At 38.1% G+C, this 17,587-nt stretch overlaps 2 protein-coding genes across 2 annotated transcripts; both read right to left on the reverse strand.

Annotated features, from left to right (window-relative positions):
- Positions 1-2,371: 2,371 nt before the first annotated feature.
- Positions 2,372-5,399, reverse strand: C6H22orf39 (chromosome 6 C22orf39 homolog). The gene is made up of 3 exons (XM_072415651.1): positions 5,281-5,399; positions 2,838-3,005; positions 2,372-2,737 (listed from the first exon to the last, which is right to left on the reverse strand). Exons 1-3 carry the CDS (start codon positions 5,296-5,298, stop codon positions 2,606-2,608), a joined length of 318 nt encoding a protein of 105 aa, XP_072271752.1. The 5' UTR covers positions 5,299-5,399; the 3' UTR covers positions 2,372-2,605.
- Positions 5,400-7,456: 2,057 nt separating this feature from the next.
- Positions 7,457-17,555, reverse strand: UFD1 (ubiquitin recognition factor in ER associated degradation 1). Its single transcript, XM_072415653.1, has 12 exons — positions 17,412-17,555; positions 16,938-17,070; positions 15,685-15,717; positions 15,411-15,532; positions 13,370-13,500; positions 12,497-12,569; positions 11,861-11,929; positions 10,758-10,823; positions 9,596-9,643; positions 8,695-8,783; positions 8,458-8,539; positions 7,457-8,058 (listed from the first exon to the last, which is right to left on the reverse strand). The coding sequence occupies exons 1-12, from the start codon at positions 17,412-17,414 to the stop codon at positions 7,984-7,986; spliced, it is 924 nt and encodes a 307-aa protein (XP_072271754.1). The 5' UTR covers positions 17,415-17,555; the 3' UTR covers positions 7,457-7,983.
- Between the last annotated feature and the right edge of the window lie 32 nt (positions 17,556-17,587).

The raw sequence follows: 17,587 nt of genomic DNA on the forward strand, positions 1-17,587 counted from the left end.
TTCCGCAATAGAATATTCAGCGGAAATACAATGGGGTGCTGAGAAGTTCCTGGCTTTGCCCAGAAAGAAAAGAGAGCCAGAGTTATGAAATAACACATTTATTCAACATATTCCCTCAAGACTTTTGCACTTGGTACAGCGTAGTTGCAGCTTTTCTAGAACGTTCAAATAAAAATCCTTTGGTTGGGCCGTAAACCAGCTCTCAGCAGCATCTTTGACATCAGAAATGTCCTCAAAACGTTGCCCCTTCAGGTGTTTCTTCAAATTCGGTAACAGATAATAGTCCAAAGGGGCCAGGTCAAGTGAGTAGGGGGGATAGTGGACCAATTGGAAAGCCAGGGTGTTCAATTTGGCAGCCACAATGTTCGACTTGTGCGTGGGTGCATTGTCCTGCCAAATAAGAACCCCTTTGGTCAACTTTCCACAGCGTTTCATCTCGATTGCCTCCTTCAGCTGGTCCAGGAGGTTAGCATAATACTGTCCCGGTGATACTAGAGCCCTGAGGTAGGTAGTCCACTAACAGAATACCATCTTTGTCCCAGAAAACGGATGCCATTACATTTTTGGCCGATTTCTGGGATCGGAACTTCTTTGGCCGCGGGCCCCGCTGTAGCACCATTCCTTTGACTGTTCCGTAGTTTCAGGATCATAGATGTGGAGCCAGGTTTCATCCTCAGTCACTAACCTAGCCAAAAAGTCCTGTTCAGCTTCAAAATGGGCCAAAACGGCTTTGGATGCTTCAACTCGTTCTATGTTTTTTTTTCGGATATTTACCAGTCCTCAATAATCAGCTCATGGACAGCATTCCAGGTTGCCGGGTCAGTTGAGGTTGGGTGGCGCCCACTGTGGTGCTCATCTTTAACAGTGAAATTCCCAGATTTCGAAACAAGATATAAGGTATATGACAGTCCTGTAGGAATGACACCTCTCCCCCAGTGTTTGTGACATCTCTGCGTGAATGTCCTTTGCTGACTTTCCCTGGAGAAACAAAAACTTCATGATGGCCCTAACTCCAATGACCTGAAACTTGCTTGTGCCTTTGCCACCACAGCTTCTCATTAGAAGAAAAAACAGTTTCAAGAATTGCAAAGACCTGATATTTACACATTTATATACTTGGATATTAAGCTGTCATATGCCCCGACACTTATTTTTCTATTTCATCTGGAAGGGGGCAAAGCCAGGAACTTCTCAGCACCTCCTCGTACATAAGCCAGCTGAAAGTCCTTCCATTTCTTGGGTTCAGGGAGAAGGATTTCATTACTTGCCTTCTGGTACAAAGCAAAATGTATATTTGGGGGGGACCCCCTCATATTTGTACAAGCAGTTGAAACACTTCTGATTTCAAAATCCATTCTTGCTTGATTCCTGTGTAGTTGTCTGCAGTGAATTATTTGCCTTTGATGTAAACTGCTGTTATTGAGGCCAAGTTTGCTTTTGGCCAAATAATTTTTGTAGCTATTTGTATTTGGTACCCCCTGTCTGAGGTGGACCTGACTTCCATTACTGGCAATTGATATTTCATTGCAGCCTTGCCAGCCTCACAAACTTTAATACCTTCTTGTCTGTAAACAATAATTGCATATTTGACGGAGTCCAATGATAACCCAGAAAGTGGATGGATTGCTTTGGGGGGCAGATCTGACCTTTCACAATTCATGGTCATCACTCAGTGCCGGAGAAGTTCTTTCATAAGTTCTGTGCTACTTCTGAGGGAACAGTAGGATTGCCCAGACTATGAGTCCCAACATAATTTTTTTCCCTCTTTGAAACCTCGACCAGAGTGGCATTGTGTTTAGGGCACTTGACCAAAAATCAGGCTGTCTCCTCATTGAAAAGAAATTGTCCTTTTACCTTTCTTGTTTCTGATAACTTTTTGGATTCCACATTAAGGCTGAAAGACATAAGTAGGAGACTGTGATGTCACCACTTTTCCACCCACCACACTGGGAAACAGAAGAACGATCCTATTATACCAGGTAAAGATTAGCTCCAAAACCAAAAGATGACAGATTAGAGAAAAGAATGAACACCAGGTAATGCCACCGAATGACTCACCACTGTGAATTTGGTGTCTAAATCATAAGCCCTGGACATTATAGCATAGGTAGGAGCCACCAATGCAGCAGACCACACAGAGACCTCGACAGAATCACTAACACTGTAAATGTGCATGTGAGAGGGAAAGCCATCACGGTACAGTGTTCCTCCTCATCAGGGTGGGTAGGAGTTTAGAGATGAGAAGTGAACAGATCTGAATACATTGCTGGGGAGTTTAGCACAACAAAGGATTTTTTGAGCTTACTAGGTTTATGGCAGATCATCAGGTATTGTTCTGTATTTGTGGTGTATTTACTGAGTCAAACTTGAAGAGAGGTACCAAATATTTTTATTATCTTTTACTGACCTACAATGGAAACATTTATAGAATCAAAAATCACTTTTTTATTTCTGCAGTTTTTCACAAAATGTTGGTGGCCTTAGCTTCCTCAATAAAACAGATTCTTCTTTATAATAGAGGCAGAAACCATACAAATTGGTGTATCTGGTCTCATAGTTGTTACACTGTCACAGGAATAGAATGGAACGGAACCAGTCTATAAAATTAGTCATCTAGTTTTGGATTCTCTCTATCCAGGGGAAGGTGCCAGTCAGCAGGAGGATGCTTCCTCATCATCCACACTGGATTGCTCCGTTTTTCTTTTAGCCGAGCCTTTTCACTCTGTATTAGAGCTTCCTGGAGATATTACATCAAAGAATAGTAGACCCTTAGTAAAACCTAAAATATACACATCATTTCAAGAATACAGCAAGCATGAACACATATAATATTCCACCTTGTCTGTCTCTCTCTTTGTCTTCTCCCATTCTTTGCACACCGTATAGTCTTCTTTCCACTGTTGGCAGTCCGGTTTTTCTCCATGAGTGTAGTAGTAATGGAAGCGATGCCTTAGGCTCTTACAGTGTTTCCATTCATCCCAGTAGTCATCACAGGCTCGGGGAGGCTGATGTAAGAAAGAAAAATATTATTCCTATGGTGCATACCGAAAAGATATTACTTATATATTACACTGAAGTATATTTGAGGGGAGGTTACAAAGTTCACCAAATTGATGTCAAAGACTGGTGGACAGATTTTCCAAATTTTTCACCTTTTTCCACAAATCACCACTACAGCTCCTGATATTTTTGTTGAATAATTAAAGCAGAAATTTTCCTTATATTTTTATTCAGGCATATTACCCGTATCTGTAGGCACCATTCAAATATAGACATTTGTCAGACAATGCTAAGCTTTTCAGGGGTGCAAAATGTCAACCACATGACAGGTAGTCTCCGAGTTAATATAGCTAAATGTAAAGTTATGCACTTGGGAGCTTACAACATGCATGCTTCATACTGTCTAGAGGGAATACATTTGGGGGAGTCGAAAATGGAAAAGGATCTGGGGGTTCTAGTAGATCATAGACCTTAATAACAGCATGCAATGCCAAGCTGCAATATCTAAAGCTAGCAAAGTACTTTCTTGTGGAATAGAGGAATAGACTGCAGAGATGGAGACATTATCCTACCCCTGTACAAAGCATTGGTCAGACCACATCTGGAATATGCAGTCCAGTTTTAGGCACCAGTTCACAAAAAGGACATTGTGGAATTGGAGAGAGTGCAGAGAAGGGCTACTAAACTAATAAAAGGAATGGAGGAGCTCGGCTATGAGGAGAGATTAGCTGAACTGAATCTATTCTCCCTTGAGAAGAGACGTTTAAGGGGGGATATGATCACCCTGAATTAATATAAATGGGTCATATAGTGAATTCTCTTCCCAATTATTCACTTTGAGATCATTACAAAGAACAAGAGGGCACTCTTTGCGTCTGGGGGAAAAGAAGTTTAGGCTGCAGGTAAGGAAGGGATTCTTTACTGTAAGGTCTGTGAAAATGTGGAATCGGCTCCCTCAGGAAGTATTTTCAGCAACTACTATAGATTGTTTTAAGAAAAACCTGGATGTTTTTCTAGAAGCACAGAATATAACTGGGTATTAAGGCTTTACAGTAAAAATAACAGTGACTGTTGATCCAGGGAACATCCGATTGCCTCATGGAATCCGGAAGGAATTTTTTCCCCTGTTGAAGAAAGTTGTACCAGGGTTTTTTGCCTTTCTCTGGACCAACTATGTCTTATGGGGTTTTATATCTGGGATATGTTTATTTCCCTAATGGTTGAACTTGATGGACTTATGTATTTTATTTAACCTAACCTACTATGTAACTATGTATTGTTCTATTAAAAGTCAATGTATATGCACATATGTCTTTCCCTTTGAATCAAATTCACAGTAACCATACCACTTCAAAATATACTCTTACAGAGGTAAACTGAAATAAATCCATTTTTTTTTGCATAATGTATAAATTATGTCCACTCTAGCTTCATTAGCACTCCTTTAGGATAATTCACACTTATGGTCTAGTAGCTCTGATATTACAGATAATTGGTGTGCCGCGTTGCCATTTACGTGAAGGGCTGCAGTTATGTGTTTGGTAAATCCAGCCTTATTGTTTCTCTTTACAAACACAATACACTGCAGAGTGAATATGTAAAGCAGCCACATTAAGGTTTTACCTGCTTAGATACTAATAAACACAATATTTATAGCACCAATGGCATGGATGAACTGACTGTCCATGGCAACTAGAAGTAACTGTGGATACTATCCACATTTTTAAGTCCATATCTGGGCCTAACTTAAACCCATCATCTAGAACTCATGAGGCTTTTTTCTTAGCTTATAAGATAAATTCCCCTAAATCTGCAGTCCGGATCCCTTGATTAACCTGTGAACTGATCCACTTCTACATTCTGCTCCTATGGATCCTAAAAGGTCCCCACCACTCAGCAACCAATGGGATGCGTCAGACAGGAAGAGATGAGAACACCAAAATAAGGACCCTGTGTGTTATAAATAAAGGAGGACACTGGGATCAGGAGAGTGATGTGGCCATGGATTTATAGAAGTACAAAGGAAATTTACATTTTTCCCCATGGTGTTTATCTAAGGTAGGGGGGTACACATTTGCTTGGAGATTAGTTTTACATTCTGAATGGGTTTACTTTTATTACACTGACAAAGACAAAACATCTCTAGGTATTGTCATGTAATAGCAGAACTAGTACACCCACATGACTCCTCAGCAAATGGTCCCTGTTATATGGCACATAGCAGAGTGTCTACATTTGTCCTTCAGCCTGCACACTGCCATTCACTATACACAGACTCACCCTCCACTGTTCAGCCATGCTTCCTCATATCCCGCCCACTTCACACTCCAACCAATCACATCATGATCTCAATCACCAATAGGAGAAAACTAGTTTAAAGAGGGGAGGGGCCAGCTCCAATGTACATATAGACACTTCCTGTTTGACGTCAGAGGTCTGTAGGAATAATAAACCCATGACAACAGAACACCTTGCATGAGCGCGCATTATCTGAGATTTCCAGCCACCGTGCGCAAGACCGTGCGCGTTCCCGCAGCTCCCTTAACTAGACCAGTGCGCTGATTACCTGGCCCCGCCCACCTCATCATCATCGAGCACAACGCAGATTACATGACCCCGCCCACCTCTTTATTATCGCGCATAGCGCAGATTACATGACCCCGCCCACTTTCCCACTTCAGAACAGATTACCTGGTTTTGCCCGCCCCTCATTCGAAGCGCAGATTGCTTTAACCCGCCCACCCGTCCCGCAGCACAGCTACAGCTCATCTTCATTCATTATAAATGTGTAGTATAGCATCCCCATTGCTTTAGTATAGGAATCATGTACCTCTCATTTCTACTGTCTGTTTTTAAAAAAAGCAATTTATTTATTTCCAATTATAGTTTATTTCAATTGTTAGTAGGAGCAAAATTTTTAGACTTTCTCAAATTAATAAAATTAAAAGTCCCATTGAATGTATAATTTAGGGCCCATTCATCTCACAAGAGCTGGGATAAGTTCTGGTGCTACAGAAATGCTTTTCCTGCACATAAGCACATTCTAGATTGTAAGCTCTTTAGGACAGGCTCCTCTTCTCCTCCTGTACCTGTCATTTGAAACCTCTATTTAATGTACATCACTACATAATGTTATAAATCCTGTTTATGATTATTATTATTAATAATAAAATAATATTTATAAAGGATGGCATGAAAAGCAGCACACATTGCAGTGCACACATAAGGCAGACTTTCCATACAACTTAAAATGTACCTAAACTCAGAAATTTCACTTGACATAAAAGAGTAGACAACCCTTTTATGTAAGGTAAAAATTCTGTTTGTTTAGGTTTTTTTTTTTTTTTTAGGTGCAACATCCTTTTGTTTATAAAAAAAAAAGGGTGCAGCACTGTCCCCTAATTCTCGATTGCCTAGGCGATCGAGAATGAATGGGAGCACAGAGACTCCATGGATACCTACATCAGGGATCCCGGGAGGCTCTTGGGTGCTTCTTCTGCACATGCCTGAGCATCTCGGGCATTCGCAGAAGGAGCCTTTTCGTAAAAGGGGAAAAAAATTTTCCTACCACCCAAGCACAGTGAGATCGGCAAGCTTTTTTTCCCAAACTGCGTCACCCGATCTGGCGCCTGGGTCGGGTGACGTAGGAAGAACCCGGAAGAAGAGGTAACGATGGAGGCGCCCAGAGCGCCAGCACAAAGACGGATACTGGCACAACGCGGGACCCGATGGAAGAAACCTCTGGACTGATCGACTGTGCTGCGGGATTGAAGGTATTTTTTTTTTTTAGGCATTTTTGAAATTTATCTCCTTTATTTGTCTTCTTGACCATTGTAACCAAGACAGAAAATTAGAGAAAACTCAACATTTTGAGCAGTCAACAGAGCAACAAGCGGGGTACCAGTTCTGGAGAACAACTCTTGAAGATGAAATTGTTACAATCAGTTAAAAGGAAATTTTCAAACCTAAAAAACTTCTGAATAGTATATTTGCCACTAGTCAAAATCAAGGATATTATTGCTTCTGTTCCTTAAAAAAGAAAAAAACAGAACTATAGAGGGTTGAATTAAAGTAAAAGTAAAGTGAAGTTGTAAGTGAAAGTAAGGCATAGAAAGCTCAGGTCCCCTCCACTCATAGACAAGGCTGTTTCCTAAACTTGAGTTGTGTAATTTCAGAAATGGATGCATAGAAATACAGTTCTTTGACAAGATAATGTTATTCAGGAATTTCATTTGTTTATGAATGTTGATTTTCTTGTAGTTCAGCTTTAAAACAACAATAGAATCCAGGTAGAAATCTTATACCTTTTTGCTGTTTACAAAGTGTAGCTCACTGTAGCTCAAAACACAAAACAAATACATTTGGGCAATTTAGGATAAATTGGTTCCTGACCAAATATTGATCCTTCAATGATGCCTTTTATTTAGAGAACAGCGAAAAAAAAAATGGTACCAACTTACCACAAAGAAAACCTCTATTTATTGTTTTTATTTTATTTTTATTTTTTTCATAACACCAACTGGCTGATGTTTACCAACATAAGAGAAGGGGTTAAAAAATGCACTTTTATCAAAAGCAATCTGCAAGAAAAAACTGGACTCTACAATTCTAGATAAACAGAAGAGTATAGAAACATGTAGAAATCCACTTGTGGACATTTCCAAATAAAATATCTGTTAGCTTTAAATAAATCTTAGTTTTCTTGTCCTGATTATGTTTTAAAGTTGAATGTTTTACTGTTTTCTGAATTTTAGCTGTGCAGCTTATATTAGAACTGCTAAATAATTTAAGAGCTCTTTCCAAGTAAATGGATAGTTGATCCTTGGTATATCACTTGTCATAGTCTCTTCACTGTCCTGAAGTCTTTAAATATTAAGACAAACTCTCCTTTCCTTAGATCGCCAAGATATTTTTAATGTCTAGTTGACAGCATGAAAACCAAATGTGCTGAAATATCTCTTAATTTTCCACTTTTGAAATCTCTTATGGCTTCCTGCCTTTCTTCCTCAGGGACTGTCCTTCTCCAGAGAATGCAATAAAGCGATTAATAGTATCATCCTATATCACACAAGGGAAACAAAAAAAAAAACCCTTAGCAGTCTGGTAGAGTTTACAGAAGCATTAAATAACATAATCACTCTTAATTTGTTGTAACTATTAATTTTTGTTAGTTGAGGTTATCCAACAGAGGTTAGTTAACTATATTCTATCTAAAAAAGCCATTTTTGATGAAAGCCACATCAATGGGCCACCTGGTTTCAAATAGCTCCTTTTACAGTTTTATCTTTACAATGAAAAATGCCTGCTCAAGCACAGTTGGAGCTAATGGTAACATCAAGTTTTTATATAAAAAGTACATTTTGAATTTAATTTAGAAAACTTGATATTTTATCTTCCTTTGTTACAGCATATGATAAATAAAAAGCAAAAAAAAAACTTTTGGTAATACACACTTACTTCTTCTACTTTCTTTGTTTGTGGCCGTGAATTTCTGATAAAAGTAATTGTGCCAATCTTGAAATCATAGTTTGGAATTCCTCTGCAATAGTATAAAAACAACAAAGTGAAATCAGAGAATAAGCTTTGACAAGAATGTGTTCGCTCAAACCTGATAAGAAAGTAGGACTTTTACTATATACTTTATTCACAAGTTCTAGTCCACTGACTAATGAGTCTACCAAGTCAGATACTTACCTTCGTATATCTCCAGGCTTCAGTGGTGAGGGACTAGGATCAATCCCCTTCTTCTTTCCGTCTAACCTATTTCCAGACCCAGAAAATGCCTGTATGTGGATAAAAAAATAAACACGGGGTATTAGAAGTAAAAAATGGATACATAAATAAATATGGCTTTCACATAGAGTCTTTATAGACTGTATTCAACATTGTAATGGTGTAAAAGAGTTGCTGTGTATACATTTTTAGAAATTGTGTACCGGCAAAATCTAGATTTTCTGTGCTCACACTCTATTTTCGAAGCAATAAATCTTACATTTACTGAAAAATTCTCTAGTGGAGCATCTTTCAGGTCTATGTGTTGCAATGACAGTAATTGATTCTCCACCAACAAATGTTTCAGAGAATGTCAGATTTTTGCTTTATAAATAGACCCCTATGAGTCACCGGGTCTCCTATACAATAAAGCTACTTTACCATAAAGGAAAACTGTGACAGGCTCAGCTTGTTTTCCCAACAATATAATGAACCCTGCATGATCTTAAATTTTGAGCATGAAACCAACCCCACACAACATCAGTGTATCCTGTATTATAAGACATTGGTGCACACTGGATTATGTGAAAAAAAAAAAGTAGTAGATAGAAGGAAACACAGAAAGATGTAGAACCAAGTAAAGAGCTAAGAATTGCCTAATCTTTTTTTAACCTAACAAACTTGTAGCATTCCAAAGCTAGGGTTCATTTTTGCCACACAATCACACCAGCACTATGCTTTCTGAAGATATACTGTGCAGAATATAATAGGCATCATAGCAAGGAATTCCCCACCACTCTGCTACAGACTATGAGAAGAAAGATTTTCTACATCCATGCCGGAAAAAAAAAACCTCAAGAAGTGTTCTCAAATCAAGACTCACCCTGAATCCTATATCTGCCACGTACTCACTGTGATCTGTCTCAATGTCCTAGGAAAAAAAAAGAACATTTATTAAAATACAGCTTTATAGAATTTCTATTTAAGCACTGCAAATATATATGTAATTTTGTTCCAGGACCAGGGTCATGCTATGCTTGACATCGGTTCATTTACACAAATAAAATTGTACAGGATGTCAGCAACAGTTCTCATACATTCTGCTTTTTAATGTATCAGCAGAGAATGTTAGAAATGCTACTGATGCAATTGGTTTATGGATGTTGCTTAAGTAGTGATATTGGATTCCTTTTTATAAATGAAAGTAGAGCTGTGTTGCATTACTGTAATAAATATCAAGAAAGAAATATATTATAAAAGGATCTTTACAAACCAACAACATAGAAGTGTAAAATTCCAGTGAACGATCAGGGTAGTGTCTTTACCACAGCCTGGTGCATAACCTTCCTTATTGTCACATTGGGCCTGATTTATTAGAGCTCCTTAAGGCAGGAGAAGATTCACTTTCATCAGTGAAGCTGGGTAAACCAGCAATTTGCTGGATTACCCAGCCTCACTGATGAAAGTGTATCCTCCCCCGCTTTGGCAAGTTACAATAAGGAAGGTTATGCACCTGGGCTGTGGTAAAGACACTACCCTTCTTTTAAAGGAAAGCCAGATTCCCGGCAGTTCTGATGTCTGGCACTTGTCTCTAAGCTCAGGCCTCACACATTCCTTTTGCCCATTACTATGAGGGACGACCTTAACAGCCAATAGAAATGTGCAGGTGACAGGGCAGGTATGAGTGTGCACTTTAGCTGCCTACACTTTTAATCTGCAACACTGGATGTATAATTAATAAATTTTTAAAATATAATTAATTAACACTGGATGTACAATTAATATCTAAAGAGGAAGCTGTAAAAATACTATCTAACTATCCAACTGTCTTTGTAAAGGTAATGAAGTATTTTGTTCTTTCTATATAGCAAAACTGGCAACAGGGGATTTGTTTTCTCTTATCTTCTAAATTTTTTGTACTGAAATTTCCTAAACAATATTGTAAGGTATAAGGCATTCACAGTAACATATTTTACAAATTTAGATTTTAAACATGCATTTAGTATCTAGGCCAATCTTCATTTACTGAAGGATTTTATTCTTACAGTTGGTTCTTCTTGATGTGTTTGCCTTTCCGGCTCCTTGTATCCTAGTGGGGCATCAAAATCCACCTGAAAAACAATATATTGCTAGTATGCATTTACTTTATAAAATTTTCACTTAATGCATCAACACACTAATAAAGTTTTATATCCATATGACATTACTAAATAAAGTAAACACTTTATGCAATAGTAATGTAGGAGTGAATATTTAAAAAGATGCTCCAGCTTTTAAAAAAAAAAAACAGCACTACAGACAATAAAAAGGTGAACATTAAAGAGGACATAGAGAAGCACAATAATGATATCATCCCAAATAGAACTTGGCCTCAACATGACCATTTATGGATCAATAAAGTTCTATTTGGGATGAAATCATCAGTAGTGTGTCCTAGAGTCCTGTTACATGTGCTAGTAATTGGCACTAGGATGACCCACGGACTCAAACGCCGGTCAGTAATGGAGCTACACATTGGGGTTTTGAAGCATGAACTTTCAGGTCTTCATTAAAAAAAATAAAATAAAGTTGGGATAAAACATGCAAGGATTTTAGAGGATAATAAAAACTTTTGGCTTCATCCTATAGCTTTAGTCCCAAGCTTGATCGATGTACAATCAAGAATAATGCACTTTTTTTTACCCAGGCCTGCTTCCTAATCTTGACAGACGCTCCTCCACGGGGATGCTTGTGGACTTTGCCTTTGGACTCTCCAGGGTGATGCTCTGGTCAACCAGTCACCTACTCAATACCCTTTGAGCCTCTATGTCTGTTAATCCCCTTCTCTACCTATTGTTATATATACTTTAATCTGTTTTTGTGATGACTGTTAAAACCAATAAAGACCACTGTTAAAGAAAACTTTTGGCTTGCCAATACCACTGAGAAGAATGGCAATGGCATCCAACACCCATTTCACAGTGCTTGAAGAAAACCTTAGGCCAGTCTAGGTAAATTCAAAATTTTACATATTCCTAAAGAGCAACAAGTCCCCAAAGCTGACAGCACTGTGGCACTATTTATCCTCAAATTTCTCAGCAATTGGTTTAAGTTGCATAATTTTTTGTCCTTATAACAAGGTCAAGTAAATGGAATATTTTTAACTTACATTCATGTCACACTCAATGATGGATACTGCTTTGTCTGGTTTTGTTTCCATAACTCGAAGTTCATAAATCTGTAACCAGAGCCAATTCATGTTAGTAACAGATACAAAAAGTACTTTCTAATAATTTACATTTTGTTTGAAGTTACAAAAAATTCTAAACGATAACATTTTCCTAAAATATACTATATCTTTGTTTAACTATTTCCCATCTTAAATGTTGCTTTATTTATTCATTCATGTTTACTGGGGCTGGCCAAAATTTTTTTATACAAGGAAAATGTATAGGGTTGTAATAATTAAAGCAATTCTAACCTAGCCTAAAGTGCCCATAAGGTAACAACAGAGTTGTTTGTCCAGGCTTCTGCAGATCCATGTTGCAGCCCTTAGATCCACATCTACAAATGTACACAAACATGCAAGTATGATATACACAGGGCAATAATCAATAGCACCTAGTCTGTTTTAGCTATGTGTATGATATATCTCTATTACCTATAAAAACTGCACTGCAGTGATCTTTGCTAAATGATATACTAGGAATTTAGAAATTATTCTAGGAATGTCAAATAATCCATTCTGCTAATGCAAGAAAACATGTATACATACATTTCACAAAGTTCGCTGGATTTATATTACCTTCTCATTGTAATTTATAGCGATTACATCTCCAGTTGTAAGACAAGCAAAATTTCTCAGCGCATTCTCCAATCTTAACAAGAAGTCAAGGTACTTTATAGATTTTAAATAAAAGCTGTTAAGACAGAAATATGGGAGTTGACATTCATAAGATGTTCTTAAGAATGTTTAACCCCCTTAAAACGTTGATGCCTATTTTTATTAGAGTAACAAAGTTCTCGGCTGCAGAGGTATGCTTCAGTTACTTACTGGAAACAAGGAACCACATTTTCACCAGCAAGAGGAACCTGGAATGGCACCATGATCTGTAATTTATTGTAGGATGCATTCCAAGCAGTATATAAATAGGATTCAAGCCAGTGGCCATTCAGATATGATACTCTGTTTCTCAACCAGGGTTCCTCCAGAGGTTGCTGGGGGTTCCTTGAGCAATAAGTAATTTGTGCCCCTCAGGTCAGGTCTGACATCAATGTTTGCTTGCCTATCCATTAAGGTGGCATTTTTTCCACTGGTCAGCAATGTAAGAGGCATTCTTTCTACTGACCACTTGGGTATTGAACTGTAGGTTGTGGATATAGTAATTACAGCAGGTGTTCCTTAAGAACTGAAAGGTATTACCGGAGGTTCCCTCATGGTATCAAGGTTGAGAAAGGCTGCTCTTTACCTTTCAGTACCAATGATTCTCTTTAGTAGGGGGCTGTATTAAAAATGAAGGGACAAAAAGCAGCTGACAAATATTTGTATTGTACAAACTCTTCCATACAAACATGCATGCAAGAAATTTGAATTGTAGTTTATCTGGCCTTACAAAAATTGCTTTTTAGCATATATTCAACAATTGATGTTTTTTTTTTTTAGGTTTTTGTAGGATACACAGCCTTGGGGTTTGTGATATCCAGGAAATCAGGACTCTGTGGTTGGAATTTAGAGTATGTGGCCACTTGGAGATTGACACTTTCCACTTGTACCAGACCTCCTTCTTCTAATAGTAAATTCTGCATCATCTGAAAAGGAAAGAAAATGGATAAGTTACATTATCTTTAGTCCGTTTTTTCAGTGGACAAAATGCCAAGTTACATTGTTAGCAGACATATCCGTTCACAGGCATGTAAATCAACCAGCTAGATGTAGAGATTTAAATTACTTCTAAAGCTGCTTAATATTTAAACAGAAGTGATAAGGCGCTGATCAGGTACAGTGACAACTGCCACTGTAACTATATCTAGATGTAGTAACTGTATAGCCGCATCAACTGCTGATTGCACAGTCCCAAAAAGATCAAGCAGCACTTATAGTACTCTATCAGCAAAACAAATATCAAATATATATTTCAATTGTGCATATAGTTGTCACTCACCTTCATGGGTGTATATACATCAGACAAGCAACAAATCACACATTTGAAACACATATATAGGTACTGCCTTGTCTGACAATGGATTTGTAGTTCTGTATAGTCAATCTTGGGATCTACACACATTTCTGCACTAAACAGCCACACAAAGTGACACATAGGAACTATTCCCAACTGTTGCCAGATGACACCTTGGAAGTGGAGTAGTTACCAGCCAGGGAGGTGCCAGAGAGGAGGTTGGTGATGTCTAAAACCCACCTACGACAACCTTCAGCAGGTAGCTCTGGCTAAAAATGTGCTATTCACTGGGAACCATTACACTAAGCAACAGTGTGGACACATCCTTTGCTCCTAATGCAACAATTCACCTTTCTGGTTCAGTAATTCACTTTCCTTTTTCTGTATTTAGGCTCATCACTGATTAATAAATCACCATTTTTGCTGTCCAGTGACTAGGAAGCAGTATTGACCAAGAGGTACAGGAGTGATCCTACTAGCAAGCAGAAGTGTGTGGATCAAAGAAATGGCGTAAAAATGTAATATCCTAAAAACAGACAAGTGTAAGCCATCTATCTAGCAGTTTTCCAGGAGCTTCTGGTTAATAAAACTACATTTTTTATTTACTATTGTGCATTTTCACTGAAGTTGTATTTTGTTGTAATGTATTCTGTAGATAATTTGTAAAAGGTTATTAGCTTATTAAACCTTAGGCTACACAAAAACTTCAAACTAAATTGAATAGACAAGCTCCTAAGAGTTAGTTGTACATTTATCAAATTAGATCAGGAGTCTGTGTTTTACTGGCTTACAGTAAGGTGCAGCATGACACAAACCCATTTATCTGTTTTCCAGTTAGAGGCTAGCAATACAAATAATGCCCTCAGGAACCACTGTATGTCAGCAATAGAACCAGGATGTACACAGTCTGTCTACCAATATCATTGGGATTTACCTATAATAAGTGTTACTGTGATAGAAGCCAGTGTTATAATGCATCATGGCTGAAGATTACAATAACAAATTCAATAAATGTAGAGTTAAGAAGATTAAATTCGAACTGGTAAGTAAAAAAAAAAAAAAAAAAAAAAAGATACTTTTCGGAAGCACCCACTATTTTGCTTCAATATAAACTATGTACAAAATATGTATTACCTGTAAACCAAGGAATGGATGAAAAGTGAAAGCTTAACCCCCCATAATGATCCATGGTGTACCTTGTGTAACTTTTTAATGATGCTCAGTAGATACAAGAATCCACCAACGAGAAGCAATGAAAGCTAATGTCTGTAGAACAAAGCAGTCTAAACACCACAAGCAGTATTACAGGAGGAGTAGTACAGCAAAAACTAAATGCTTTACTAAGCATATTAGGCAACTTGGCTCAATACAATATTTCAAGGCAGCATTTTGGGAGCACTAAGCAGTTATGAGGATCTCGAACTGGGTGGAACCATTATATACATGACCTAAAGCTAGGAAAATTCTATATGTCAGCCAAACATTGGTTGCTGGAAAATGTGCCTTAAAGATAATTCAAATAGATAGAAAATCCCCACTTACCCAGTGTGGAAGGTAGCAAATCCCTTCATCTGCTACGAACTCAAGAACACCGCAATGTGTCATTCTGTCTGAATTCTTATTTGTTAACTTGAAAAGCATTGGGTATGTGATGTTCAATCTGCCTGTAGACAAATCAGATGACAAATGAGCAACATTTTTTTTTATCAGTCATTACTAACATAAACGTTTTTTTTTCTAAAAACTTTAAAAGATCTATTTAGTTCTGAATATTAAAAAAATGAAAGCCCTAAGTAAACCTGAAAGTGACACTTACTTAGTTGATCCAGTGCAGATGGAGGCATGATAACTGAAAAATACAATAGTTACAATAAAAATCATGGTTACAATGTACAAAAGTTACAATTTATAACTTTAATTATTCAGAGATGTTTAAAAGCAGAAGTTACATTATGGAAATTCTTCCTGCAGAACATACATGGTGATGTGCAATGTATGTTTATTGCTGGATACAGGGTGATAAGCTCTGAGAATATATATATATAATTAGTTCAATATCTGCATTATTGTTAACTATAACTTTAAAAATTTGGCATCTGGTGGGGCTTTATTGAAGAAAGGGGCAGGTGTACTCTTACCTGCCTGATTGTTGTTAAAATTCACTGAGCTGAGCATCACTAGACTTGGCAATAAAAAGCACGGCTCCAAGACTTTTCCAGAGCTGCCCCAACTCTCTGGAATGGTTTTCCTCCTCCTATTCAGCTTGTTCCTGCTTTCTGCTCATTTAAAGGAACACTCAAAGCCCATTTTTTCAAACTTGCCTACCCATCTTCTTCTGTCTTTTGAAACCGTCATTACTTTCCACCACTCCATGTCTCCCATCCTATTGTGTGATATTTCCCCCACCTTCTAGATTGTAAGCTCTTTGGGGCAGGTTCCTCCACTCCTCCCGTGACACTGTCTGTATTAGTCTGTCATTTGCAACCCCTATTTAATGTACAGCGCTGCATAATATGTTATAAATCCTGTTTATTATTATTATATTATTTATATTATTATAATAATTATAAAAGATTGCATGAAAAGCTGCACACATTGCAGTGCACACATATATTATGTTGGCACTTTATAAATCCTGTTTAAAAATAATAATAATAATAATAATAATAATAATGAGGTTTTGTTTTATTTTCATTTTTTTTTAAAGCAGAACTAAACCCATGGGATATTCACCTGTCTCTTTTCCATCACAGGCGGCATCACCTTCTCCCTTCTTTCCTCTCACATTCCGATCTTCCACTTCCAGGGACTGAATGCCAATCAAGATGGACAAAGATCGGAATGCAAAAAAGATGAAGGGAAACGATGGTGATGCTGGAACGGAATTGGGACAATTTAGTTTAAAACAAAAAGAAGATTATGCAATATGAAACAAAACCTCTTTCACACCAACATCGATGGTTGAATCATCGAGCCTTAGAATGTAATAGAGAAGAAGGTCACTTCCTGACTCTGTAGATGAGGATCCCTCTGCTGTGTTACAGTCTACACATTAATATTTGTACTTACTCTTCCCTCCTTTCTCCACATCGGAGCGGTCATTGGGCCCGGCCAACATGGACACAGAGTAGCAGCGGTACTGAGTTGAGAAGCGGTTCTGGAACACCCTGGGTATGGGGTGGTCAAACATATTGAAGGAAAACTGAAAGACAATGTAAATCCATGTGAACTGAGTGTAGTGATGATGCGGCACCAAAACCCACAATTACACTGACTTATGTCTATAGCAGGGCAGCAATCACTGGCTATACCCAATGGCACACTGACCCCTGGCATTGCTCCAATCACAGGGCGCCCAGCTGCACATGTGTCACCTTTATCCTTCATATGGGGGACACATTACTTAGTCACCCATAACACCTCTCACCCATCATCTGATATCACAACAAATATTCAATACAAGTTTCTTGTTTAGGAAACCCTTTATAAGACCGGAGGCTTGCTGCCTTAGGCTGGCAGGGTGGTTTCATATCTATTTCTTACCATGGTGCTGCCGGTTCCGAGACTTTACAACAATATCCCACTGAGTCACTCCTCAACCGGAAGCGTCTCTATTGAAGCCAAGGCAATACACAGCTTGGCGCAGCCGCAGAAGGAGAACACTTAGCGTCACTACACTACAACTCCCGGCATCACCTACGGCTCGCCCGGAAATGACA

The sequence above is a fragment of the Pyxicephalus adspersus genome, chromosome 6 (genome assembly GCF_032062135.1).
Source record: "Pyxicephalus adspersus chromosome 6, UCB_Pads_2.0, whole genome shotgun sequence".
Taxonomy (NCBI): Eukaryota; Metazoa; Chordata; class Amphibia; order Anura; family Pyxicephalidae; genus Pyxicephalus; species Pyxicephalus adspersus.